The sequence below is a fragment of the Rutilus rutilus genome, assembly GCF_951802725.1.
Source record: "Rutilus rutilus genome assembly, chromosome: 19".
In the NCBI taxonomy this organism is placed as follows: domain Eukaryota; kingdom Metazoa; phylum Chordata; class Actinopteri; order Cypriniformes; family Leuciscidae; genus Rutilus; species Rutilus rutilus.
The window spans coordinates 6,040,363-6,052,727 of NC_140232.1; the positions used below are offsets into that span (position 1 = coordinate 6,040,363).

The following is a 12,365-nucleotide window of genomic DNA, read 5'->3' on the forward strand; positions in this document are numbered from 1 at the left end:
ACGGGCTGTAGAAGCTCGTCTTCAAATCGGCTGGAGGGAAGGGCTCAATCGCATCCTTCGCCAGTAGGAGTGTGATGACCGCGCACATGACAGACGGACATTCGCTGAACACCGAAGTGTAACGAATATGCAAACCCATGTGGCACTCCAGTCTTCTTCTGGGAAGTTGGCCCAGAAGAAACACTAGAGTGGGGCATGGGAGTGGGGACTCCACCTTTGCGAATGAAGGCGAGTCTCGATCTCAACACAGAGATGGTAATATTCCTGCAGTGGGAACATGAGTCATCCACGAGAGCTGCTTCAGCATGCTGTAAGCCCAAACACGTGATGCATCTATTGTGACCGTCAGAGGGGGACAGAGCCCTACCGCACCCAGAAACCCACGGATGGAATGGCATCTTGAAAAAGACGCAAACACACCCGTGTTGCTCTTTCAGGAAATGGGACCCGTCACCAGTGCCGGAGCAAAAAGGAGAATAACCGCGGCAACACTTTTCAGTGAAGCACTCACAACTTTCGCCCTAAACCGGCCGTCAACAAAAACTCTTAAATGAAATGCTGTTAAAACAGCAGTTGAGAGCTTCAGTAGCTCGTGATCACTGCTGCAACTCGCTGTAGAAACACCAGCACTAGGAGAGTCTTCCAGAAGAACACCGACACACTCGCTTGTTGTGACACAACAACACTCTTCAGAGACATCGACATCGATCAGCTCCGAAGCCAAATGACAACTGGTGCGTGCATCCACTTCTGTATTTATTCCCGCGCTGCGTGTGATGCAATTGGCTCGTTTTAACAATACTCGAAGATGGCGGGCTCCCTAAGCGTGATCCCAATGAGTCGTAACGTCGACTACGTCGAACGTGAGCGACTGAAAGGGAACAGCTGTTCTACAGTTTAGTGAATTGGTGGTGAATTCATACAATTTAATTTATACGAAAGCGTACAATTTTTACAAAAAAAGCATGAAGGTCCACCCCTAAACAACCCACAGAGGAGCGCAAGAAGATCACATGAAAACGTATGAATGAGATTGTACAAACTCATACGAAGTTGCAACAAATACATAAAATAGTTATGAATTTCCATGCGAGTGTGTTGGTTTTTTCTTCGTATAACATGCTCAATAAGGCCAGGAATGTAAATAGGATCCATTGTGATTTCATGTTGACTTTAAGGAACAGAAACAAAGGCCCTCATTTTTAAAATGTTGCACAGACACCGTCCAACATTTGATCTTACGATAATTTCTCAAATTCAGAGAACGAACGTACGCACTACAAACTTACGCTCGCCAACAAGAAAAAGTTTGTACGTCTGCGCACAAACGCACGTTTTAGAAATGAGGCCCCAGACCTCTCAAACATATAGGATGCTCTATTTCTTATAACAGCCAACATTTTTCCTACCTTTATGTAAGAGGTTACTGTACATTGTTTTTGTATTTGTCAGAAAACCGTTGAAGAGGATTGCAGTACTGATCGTACTGCCTAGGGCTCTTAGTTGTATTTCAAAGTAAACATGATAAAAAGTTGATTTTTTGTGTCTGGATTTTGTAAGAGGAAAGTGTAATATCATGGTGAATTTCATGCTGGCTTTTGTAAGATTCTGGTGAAACAAACATTGAGTTCTGCAGAGTAACGCTGTGCTTCTGATGTGGTTTGTTAAAATCCCCAGTGAAACCATGTTTGCATTTGTGTTTCTGCACACCAAACGAACCCACTTTACCCGATGTGTCTTTATCTTTTTTGATTGTTGCCAATTTATCTGTCTTTCAAAACATTCAGACACACAAAGTAACAATAATCGCATGCAACCTTCAATCGGCCTGATCATTTGACCTCTGGAAATAATACTGCAGTTCAGCAGCAATCCACTTTCAGACACTCGCTGTCCTCCTAAAAGCGCTCCACTGCCCTCCAATGCCCTCCGTGTGCAGGAATATACAAACCACACAGAATTCACCTTCACAGGTCTGTCTGCTCAACTTGGTTTTCTGCAATATTCTCGATAAAGGATTATTATAGAGAAATATTCACATATTAAAGGGATATTATTTCATACTCACCCTCAAGTTGTTCCAAACCTGTATAAGTTTCTTCCTTCTTCTGAACACAAAAGATGATATTTTGAAGAATGTTGGTAACCAAACAGTTTCTGGTCCCCATTGACTTCCATAGTATTTTCTTCCTACTATGGAAGTCAATAACAATCATCAATTGTTTGATTACCAACATTTTTCTAAATATCTTATTTTGTGTTCAGCAGAAGAAAGAAACTCATACAGGTTTGGAACAACTAAGTGATGATGACAGAATTTTAATTTGTGGGTGAACTATCCCTTTAACATGCCATACAGTACATTGTGTACAAAGTGTGAATTTCACAAAGAAATGTGCAGGTCAATTTTCACCTTAAAATTATGTAGAGAAATTATGTTTGCATCAAGAAAATAAAACCTATTTAGGATTTTTGGTCAAGTTGTTATAAGCTAAGTACATTTCTTCAGCATTTTTATTTTATTTTATACAACACAATAAAAATTAATAATAAAAAATATTTTAGTACAATAAGCATGATGTCTGATTACAAATATACAACGGCAATATATACTGACAATGGTTGCATGGCTGGTTAAATGTGCTTCAATTTCTTTATGCAAAATATTTTGCTTTTCATTTGATATTGGGGTGAAATATGTCCCCAAATATTCTTGAGTTTCAGCAAGATTCTCCCCAAAAAGACTTATGATGGAGCTAACATCAGTCTTTATGGGTATATAGAGTATCATATTCCCATTACAACAGTAAAATCAAAAATACATCTTTTCACTGTATTTCTAAATCGCACATTTTCTTATGCAAGAGTGAAAATGCTTAAAATACTTGCTTGACTTTATTTAGCTCTTCCCATCAATTCTGCTTAATTTTTAATGATGGAAATGGTAGATAGGCATTAATAATGCACTGTGGTGACCATTCATAATTGATGATCTGTTATTTCGCAGACTCAATATATGGTTTGTTTAGAAATCCACCCGGTCATCAAGATGAGCAGGAAGCCAAACTCCATCCTCAATGTGAGCTCAAGACCTTGAAACCATTAGAAAATAATAAAATGCCTCTAAAACGTAGGACTTTTCCCTTCGGTGTTGAGCTTATATTTGGAAAAACACCAGTTACATTACAAAAAAGAAATAGAAAAAAATCATTGAAAGCATTCAAAATTACAATAGAGTGCTTGCCTAGTGTTTTCCTTTAATTCGCTTTCTTACATAGTGCTAACTACTGTAATTTAATTGGTATAATTGGGATTTTATTCAGTTAATTAAACGGTCAGTCCACAATTCCTGAGTCTACAAGACAAAATGTGACATGAAGCATTTCAAAATGAAAATAACATTTTATGAAATAGATGCACTTGTTAACACTATGTGCAATACATAGGTGAAAATTAGCTATACAATATAAATAAATTGCATCTTTTGTCTGCAATTACACATAGCCTTACTTCTCATCAAGTTATCTATGGTTTAGTGTACTTTGAATACATTAATACATATTTACATACATACATATGATAAAATGCATAAACATGTTCCAAGTCTTGTGTGGGAAGGCCGGTCAGGGTGAACAGATCAAGCATATACACTATTATGCTGAGGTAACATTTCAGAAATGTGATCAAACAGATCATTTGAAGCCCACATTCGGCCACAAAACACTACTAACAGGAAATAACATGGGCATTAAAAACATTAATAATGCTTAGGAGAATGTGCTTTGCTTAGCAAAATCTACAAGTGCTCCACTACTCTAAAAAGCTATGCTAGGAAGCATATTCAAATACAGAGATGCGAAATTGGCTATAGAAGTTCTCTTGGACACACAAAATAAAATCCATTTGAAGAACTAGGATATAAGTTAGTTGATCTTGAGCATAAAGCGTAACCATCCTTAGCTTGCAAGAACAAATATTGAGCAACTTGAGGCTTGAGGTGAACACGTGGCTCGAGGTGAACTGATTCAAAGTTCAGATGGAAGGCATTGCAGAAACGTCTAAAACCCTTTAAAACCCCAAAATGTTTCCTCTAAAAACCATAATCCTCATCATTTGCCTTAATGGATTCCACACACCCAAGTCAAACAGTAGCCAAGTCCTGAAAAGATTGAAATCTAGTGTCTTGAAATGATTTGGTGGCTAACAACAACAATCAGATATCCTGAACCTGAGATTTAAAAGAGCTTTAGGTAAATCCACAAAGGCAAACAGGTGTGAAATGATATCATAATATGATCAAAAGAGCTGTTGTAACGGAGGAGACAAAAGTCGACAGCCTTAGAAGGAGAGAGCTCTGCGGGGGGGGAGAGAGAGAGAGAGAGAGACAGAGAGAGAGAGAGAGAGGGAGGGAGGGAGAGAGAGAGAGAGGGAGGGAGGGAGAGAGGTAGGGAGGGAGAGAGGTAGGGAGGGAGGGAGGTAGTGAGCAGTGATGTAGACTGCATACTTGGAAATGGAGTGCGGGAACACTTTAGATCAAATAATCAACCCTGGGGACAAGACTATTCAGCACTATTCTGCACAGACTTGACATCTAATACCCTTTTTTTCCCAACTGACATTGGACATCAATGGAGAAAGAGCGATTTCAGGTGACCGACATGCCTGGGGTTGCAGGGCTCATTTGAAATAGCACCATCCCACACGCTGAGGTACGTTATTGGTACAAATGAACATATTACACAGTTTTAACAGTTTTTCCCATAGCCAACGATGTAAGAGCAACATCCACCTAGCAATGGGGCACCTTAAGACTGCTAAAAAGGACAATTTCAGGTTTTAACTCAAAATCGGATTGCTGCACAGACAACAGACCTTAGTCAGAGTAGACGCCATATGTAAAAATAAATAATAATAAATCATCTACTCACCCTCAAGTTATTCCAAACATTTTCTTCTTCTGTGGAACACTAAAGTACAATATTTCAGAGTTCACAGATTTGTCCATACAGTGAAAGTCGATGGAGTCCAATGTTATGTTGTTTTGGACCCCAGTGACTTTCGTTATATGGACAAATCCGAAATGGCTTCTTTTGTGTTTTGCAGAAGAAAGACCGTCATATAAGTTTGAAAAGACACGGGAGAGAGCAAATGATGACAGAATCTTCATTTTTGGTTGAACTACCTTTTTAAGGTCATAGGTCACGTCTATTTTTAAGCTTTTTGGAATCTACCCTGACTATGGTCCATACATGCAGCTTTCATACTATGACTTGTAATTTGTTACGGACACAAAAACAAAAAATATTGAAATTTGGGTCATGGGCTGCAAGGAAAGAGCCTGAGAAAGAGGAAAAAGCTTAGGATGTGTTATAAGAAAACAGCGTTGGGACATCGGGACACAAGAGTGTCCACCAATTTTCATGTGATTGTGCCTAATTTGTTAATGATTGGCAAAGCAGAGAATGAGCGTTTTGAGGATAGAAGCACATTACCAGGACCTTGGAATGGATGTGTGCTTAAACTAAGGACAACTGAACCAAATTTAGAATTTTCCACCTTTCTGTTTTTATGCAAAAACAATTAACAGCCATCAGACATGGGCCACGTTTTGTTTATTAGTCTTTTAATATGATAACGGTTTCTGGAAAACCTCCTGGAGAGTGATAATATCGGGCAGGGAACCTTCTGGACTAGTGGCCAGGAAAAAGCGAGTTATTACAAATGCTGGTGCCATCACTTCCACATTTCCTTCTAGCTGTACCACATGCATCTCTTTGACATAAAGTGTCATTTGCTCAAGTAACGACAATGAAACCGGCCCACAATGGTCAACGAGACTCGTTATGAACAAGCAATGCCAATAATGTCAAGAAGAGATGATTGTTTCCACACAGTGCAGCGGTAAATCTCACATTTCAAGGTTGGAAAACCTGCAAGGAACCCCGTCCTGAATGCCCTGCTCCACTCATTTCTCACTTCCTCTATCCCACGGTTGCACAGATGATTGGTTTGGTTGACTGCTTGGTTCTCCTGCAGGAGTTACTCAGTGTATTTGTGTTTTTCAAACGCACTCTTGGCTCATGAAAGATGAAAAATGGGGTGGTTCCAGTAGCCGATCAACTACGCCCACCCTCCCATACAATAATCCCTTTCGATTTTGCCCCTATATTGGTATCCAGCAACTGAATACATTCCACCCCCCTCCCCCCTCCACATCTTGCCCCGAATGTAATAATTAAAAAAAGGTAAAAACAAGGTCTACTGCGGAATGGCTTTACTCCTCACAGTCATTAGGGGATGCCAGAACCCCTGTGAACTACTGAGGTGCGGTTGGCGTTCTTGCGGCTGGTCCGTCGAGTCTTGGTGTTCTTTGCGGCCGGGGGGCTCCGAGCGATGGGCGAGACCCTCCCCCTGGGGCCCTTTCGTTTCCCCCTAGGCCCTGCATGGCCCCTCCCGGCCACTAAGGGTCACTTCTTACGGGAGTGGAGTGTGTCCTGAAATTTGGTGCTGGTGTAACGCACGTGGAAGCCCTTCTTATTGATGGTGTCGTCTGAGCGAAATTTGATGACGATGGAGTCGCCAGCAGAATAGATCTCCTCTGGAGGCTGGAAACACAAAGACGGAGGCAGATGTCAACATTTGAGCACACTAGGTAGAACTAATTCCCTTTTATTACCTCAAACCAACGTCATTATTATCAAATACTTTAAAATGTCAATCAACAGGATTGTTTTTTGTGTACCTCAGTGCCCACAGTAAGTCAACATTGAGTCAACAAGAGCTGAAAAACCCATGAGGCAGAACCTGAAGTCAGGTTGTCTGGGCACTGCCCACAAAGTATTGGCTCTGACAAACTCATATACATTTTTTTTACTTTTAACCTAAAATATTAATGTTAAGTCCAAAAAACAACAACTATAGACCAGAATACACTACATGACTTGCACAGATTTATCTGACTTCTGTGATGTGAGGCGGCTAGCAGACTGTCGGTTTAGCCAGTCTGTCTGTCTGCTTCCTGACCTGAGCCCCAGTTAGTCACATTACAACTCTAAGACTATGTGTCATATTACCAGAGAGTAATATGCCACCACCCAAGGAGGGCAGGTCAGGTCTGGTCTGCCCCAAAAACTTATTATTTTGCGGACACCACTTAGACAGCCAGCCATTGAGTGACAAGGAAGGGGGCCAGAGCAAATTACAGTGTCTGACATAGTACTTGAGAGTTCACACACCTCTTTATTTTTTAGTGTTATTTTTAGTGTTCTCCGATTTTAAAAGTCGTGTCGCTTAACAACATGCAAGCATCAGAATATTTTGGAGTTCCAGTTTAGGGCTGGGCGATATATCGCATGACATTTTTAGGCGCATCTCGTCAGTAAAGCCGGTTCCTTGATTAGTAGTAAATCGCCATCACCTGCTTTCAGATGGAGCGGCATTTACAACACAGAGCCGTAATTAACTGACAAGCTGAGCCATATCGCATTAATTATCGCGGACGTAACGTATCGTTGTAAATGCCGCTCCATCTGAAAGCAGGTGATGGCGATTTACTACTAATCAAGGAACCGGCTTTACTGACGAGATGCGCCTAACAATGTCATGCGATATATCGCCCAGCCCTATTCCAGTTGAATATTTTCTGGGTTATTTGTATGGCACTTACAAAGTAATTTTGTGAGGATGCTTTCTTAAGCCCAAAGTACACTTCAGTTTTTTTTTGCAAATGCTTAGAGTATGCGTACATTGGACCGCCAAATCTTTCAAAGTATACTATATTTGATGAGCACGCACACAGGCACTCAACGCGTGCACACTACAATTTCCATTGTCTGCGCTATTTCTCTCCAGAAATTCTGACTGATAAAAATGTTTTTGTACTTAAACTAGAGTTGTATGGATCTCTTAATCCCCTCACACAAGTGCACGTCAACGTGGGTCTCTGTTGTTGTTGCCGTCAAGCGTAGTTGATGTTGTTGTTCCAAAACTTTGAGTCTCCGTTTCTTTTTCGACTGTGAACCAACGAGCTGAAAAAGTCTTGCCACCTTGTGGACAAACTTATAATGGTAAAACAAAATTAAAGGCGCATGTGCATGTCCAAACTTGGTCCTGGAGGGCCACTGTCCTGCAGAGTTTAGCGCAACTTGCCTCAGCACAGCTGCCTGGAAGTTTCTAGTATGCCTAGTAAGACCTTGATTGATTGGTTCAGATGTGTTTAATTGGGGTTGGACCTGAACTCTGTAGGACAGTGATTGAACCCTCTAGGAGCAAGATTTGACACCCCTGGGATGCAAAGTTTGCATGGTTCGAAAAATCGGGTATGCTGATGATGAAACTTACATCATGCACACTGTACACCTTAGCGTACTCGTAAAAACCGAAGTATATGCTGAGCTTTAGAAGGTAGCTGCCTATGTGAACAGTGGATAGTGAGGGCTTACTAGGGCTTAAGGCGAGACACGGCAGGCACAAACAATTTTGAGATTTTGGGATATTTGTCTTCTTTCAGACTTGTGGTGAAAAAAAGTCCGAAAAACACATTTAGGTCTTTATTTTATTACACTTTGTCTGTTTGCGTCTGTAGATTTCTCATAAATTCAACAAAAGTTGGCGTTGTAAATCATTCCGCTGCTCCGCGATCGCTGCCGGCACCCTGTCATCACAAACACCGTTAGAAAGCTCTATCTCTCCTGTACAATGCTGTCGGATCCAAATATGGTCATTTCCTTTTTATCAGCAACCAATCGTGAAAGTAAAAGGGCTGAATGCGCAATCTCATTGGCTGATGATAAATCTTTAAAGCCCGTTTTCTCAAAATGACTTTTCTCTCATTCTCCAAGTCCGAAATCTCCTCTTCAGCAGCACCTATATACACCAAACTTTCCAGTCTTGTACCTAGTTATATTATGAAGACATTTACAGAGGGATTTGTAAATAAATATATTATTCCTAGCCTGATTTATATAACATTTTATTCCAAAAAACATGGCGAAAATCATTTTTTAAGGCTATTGACAGTATATTCTGATTTACAGGATAACAAAAGTAGATATCCATAAATCCCTCTGTAATTTTTTTTCCCATCTAATATGAAAACACAATGAAAAAAAAATTTTTAACCTGGCTTTATCCAATACTCAGATTTCGTTTTTTTTTTTATATATGCAAATTAGCGCATATTTAATTAGATATAGCATAATTTGCATATTTAAACATTACATTACAGAAAACTTGTAATACATTTTTTTCTCATCTTAGTGTAGGTAATGAACTGGGAAAGTTTCATGGTGATATCTGCTAGTTAATTTTTTTTACCCTATTCACCTGTAGTGTCTCGCCTTAAACCTACAAAAAAAATTGATTCAGTTCAGAGTAGTTTTCACTGTGTAGCTAAAGGTCGAGAAGATGTTAAGATTTAGATTGTGTGATTGTTCTCTGAGCAAGCCTAATGGGTTATTTTGGGCTGTGACAGCCTAATGTGGCAGCACACTTAAGCTCATGTTGCTCAAGGGACATAGTCCCTGCTGTTAGTAAATTGTCAGTTGCTTTGGATTAAAAGCATGTGCTAAATGGCAAGTTACCAAAACTTGATTGAGACAAATGCGCACTGTTTAACATCCTCTCGGTTCAAGTCAAACAAATATCTCAGTCGATGGGCAGCTTGCGCCGTCACAGGTCTGTTGTAATGGGGTCATGGACAGCAGGGTAAATCAGGACTGTAAGGGCCAGTGAACAAAATGTCTGACGGCTCATAGCAACTAATCAAGCATAACTAAGTCATTAAAAGTGAGAGAAGGCAAAGAAATGTGGTTCTGCATATAGCTGGATTCATTCGCACAGAGTACTGCTGGTGCTGTGTGATTAATCACGTAGAATTTTTTTATTTAATTAAAAAGCTTCTCTATGGAAAATGATCAATTAGAAGTTGATGATGTGGGCTAAAACTACTAAAGGAATAGTTCACCCCAAAATTTCAGTTCTGTCTCCCTCACGCATTCCAATCATCTTCAAAACACAAATAAAGATTTTTTTAATGGAACCTCAGAGATTTCGATCCCTCTAATAAAAGTCCATTGTAAAAAAACGTTGATGATTCAAAAACATCATTGTAAAAGAAATCCATATGAACCGAATGGTTTGATCAGATGAACAGATTTACCTTAAGCATTTATTCAAGTATAAACACTGATCAACACACAAAGAGCATTAAATATGTAAACGGAAGCTCAAACTTTCCTGCGAGATTAACGAGAACCAAAGGCGCCCGTTCTCACGTTTCACACAAGCCCATTTAAGCTTCTGCAAGAGGTTTGTTCTCGTGCATCAAGCAAGTGCGACTGAGCTTCGGTTAAGCTTATTTGATATGCTGTATGTTTGTGCATGGATCAATATGTGTATAAAAGCCTAAATTAAATCTGTTCATCATATAAAGTGATCATTACTCTTCAGAAGACTCGGATTCAAACGCAGGTTTCATACAGCATAGATTACTTTTATAATCTCTTTATAAACTTTTTGTGGAATAGACTTTAAGTGAAGGGACAGAAACATCTCGGGTCTTATTATAATAGGTTTTATTAAAAATATCTTCATTTGTGTTTCAAAGATTAGCGCAGGTATTTCGGGTTTGGAATGACATGAGATTGGGGGGGGGTTGAACTATCCCTTTAAAGGTCACTTTTACTACTAAGCTTAGATGTTGTCACAACTCCTCACATGCAATGTAGAAGCATTTAGATTTTTATAGATTTTACATAATAAATCTAGATCTGTGTTTTACCCCTGATCCGCAGTAACGGCCTAGTCTGGGTGATTTGGTGTCCGCCCCATCAAACAGCTCCATGTAATCATAGCCACAGTCGGCCTCCTCCTCGATTTCGAAGGTCTGGAAGATGAGCTCCACACCGTAGCCCTTCTCTGCTGCGATCACCCACTGACAGTCTGACGCCCCGGGGTAGTTATTATCACCAAACTGGGCATGAGAGTAAAGGTCTTTAGTTTTCACCTCCGCTTTCAGACGACCTCCACACTCTGGAGAAGAGAGGAAAATGAACATGTGAGGTAATTCACAGGTGAGTCTGACTTCAGCGTCTCAGCATATGACTGTATATCAATAGTCTTGTGTAGCCAGACTTGCGGCTGAGATCAGCACCCAATGACGTAAACACAGCGCTGTAGCTTAGCAACTAACTTACATTATTATATTGAGATACAACACATAGTGCTCTAATACATGCTATACATTTGTGATGTATGAATATATTAAAAATATATTGAAAATGAAATATATATTTGAAAATCTGAACTTTGCATAATGTGTTCCAAACCATTCAAAACATGAAATGTCCAAATCTTTCAATTATGTTGATCATTACAAGTTGCACCATTGATGGTGTGATCTTTAATCGCTTAAATATGGTAATCATAAACGGTCTACATCGTGGCTGATGAACTACATTACTTAAATGGAAAAAAGTTTTAGTTATTATTAACATTAGAAAAATATTAATTATTGAACACTGCATCTTAAGCCATTGTTGGAAATGCAATCCATGTTTTCATGTTATATGTTAGGAGGCGCTATTACACATCTTCTGAAAGAGTACTGAATCTCCGGATCAAAACACAGGTGAAGAAGCAGCAGAAACAAGAGATAGAAGCATTGTAAATAATGTAAAATAATGCGATTATCAAACATTAAACAGCATATAAATCAAAATTTAAATAAATAAAACAAAAACATTTTTGTGACTGGCAACTTAAAAAGAAAAAAAGCTGCCGGGGAAAGATTTAAAAAGCAAAAAGCCATTTAATTTGATTTTACCACAGCCTGTTTTTAGGAATAAAACAAAGCACTGCACAGTCTCTTATAGTTTTATTATATAAATTTGGCTTGTATAAGGTTATATTATAAAAGACTACCAGTCTCTTACAGATTCCAGTATGTAACGTTAATGCACATTTAATTTAGATAGACGTGAGCTCACCTGCAGAATGGGAAGCCTCAAAGCCTTTCTTCTGCACGGAGTTATCAGAGAAGAAGCGGATGAACATCTTGTTTCCGGTGGATATGATTGGCTGAGGTTTCTTGGTGCCGCAGTAGCGTCCGAGGCTTGGAGCTTTCCCATCCCGACCATCATAAATCTCAATGTGGTCATAAGTACATTCCAGATGAGGCTCCATGTCGATTTCATTGAAAGCCTGAAACGAGCGGCTCAAGTCAAAGTTTGAACGGGGAAACATCAGATTTTCAAGAATTATATAGCTTCCTGATACAAGACTTCCGATGTAATCGAGCGCCATGTTTAGATAAAAACCAATGGAAAAGCTGCACAGTAGAATGCAAAAACACGTTCTGTGCAAAC

At 39.6% G+C, this 12,365-nt stretch overlaps 1 protein-coding gene across 1 annotated transcript in view; it reads right to left on the minus strand.

Annotated features, from left to right (window-relative positions):
• Positions 1–3,382: 3,382 nt before the first annotated feature.
• bmp1a (bone morphogenetic protein 1a) overlaps positions 3,383–12,365 on the minus strand; it is an 84,203-nt gene continuing 75,220 nt past the window's right edge. The window contains exons 18-20 of the mRNA XM_084389863.1: positions 11,988–12,201; positions 10,781–11,031; positions 3,383–6,605 (exon numbers count right to left, since the gene is read on the minus strand). Of these exons, the coding sequence (XP_084245989.1) occupies positions 6,468–6,605; positions 10,781–11,031; positions 11,988–12,201 (603 nt within the window). The 3' untranslated portion in view covers positions 3,383–6,467. The remainder of the gene's footprint in view (positions 6,606–10,780; positions 11,032–11,987; positions 12,202–12,365) is intronic.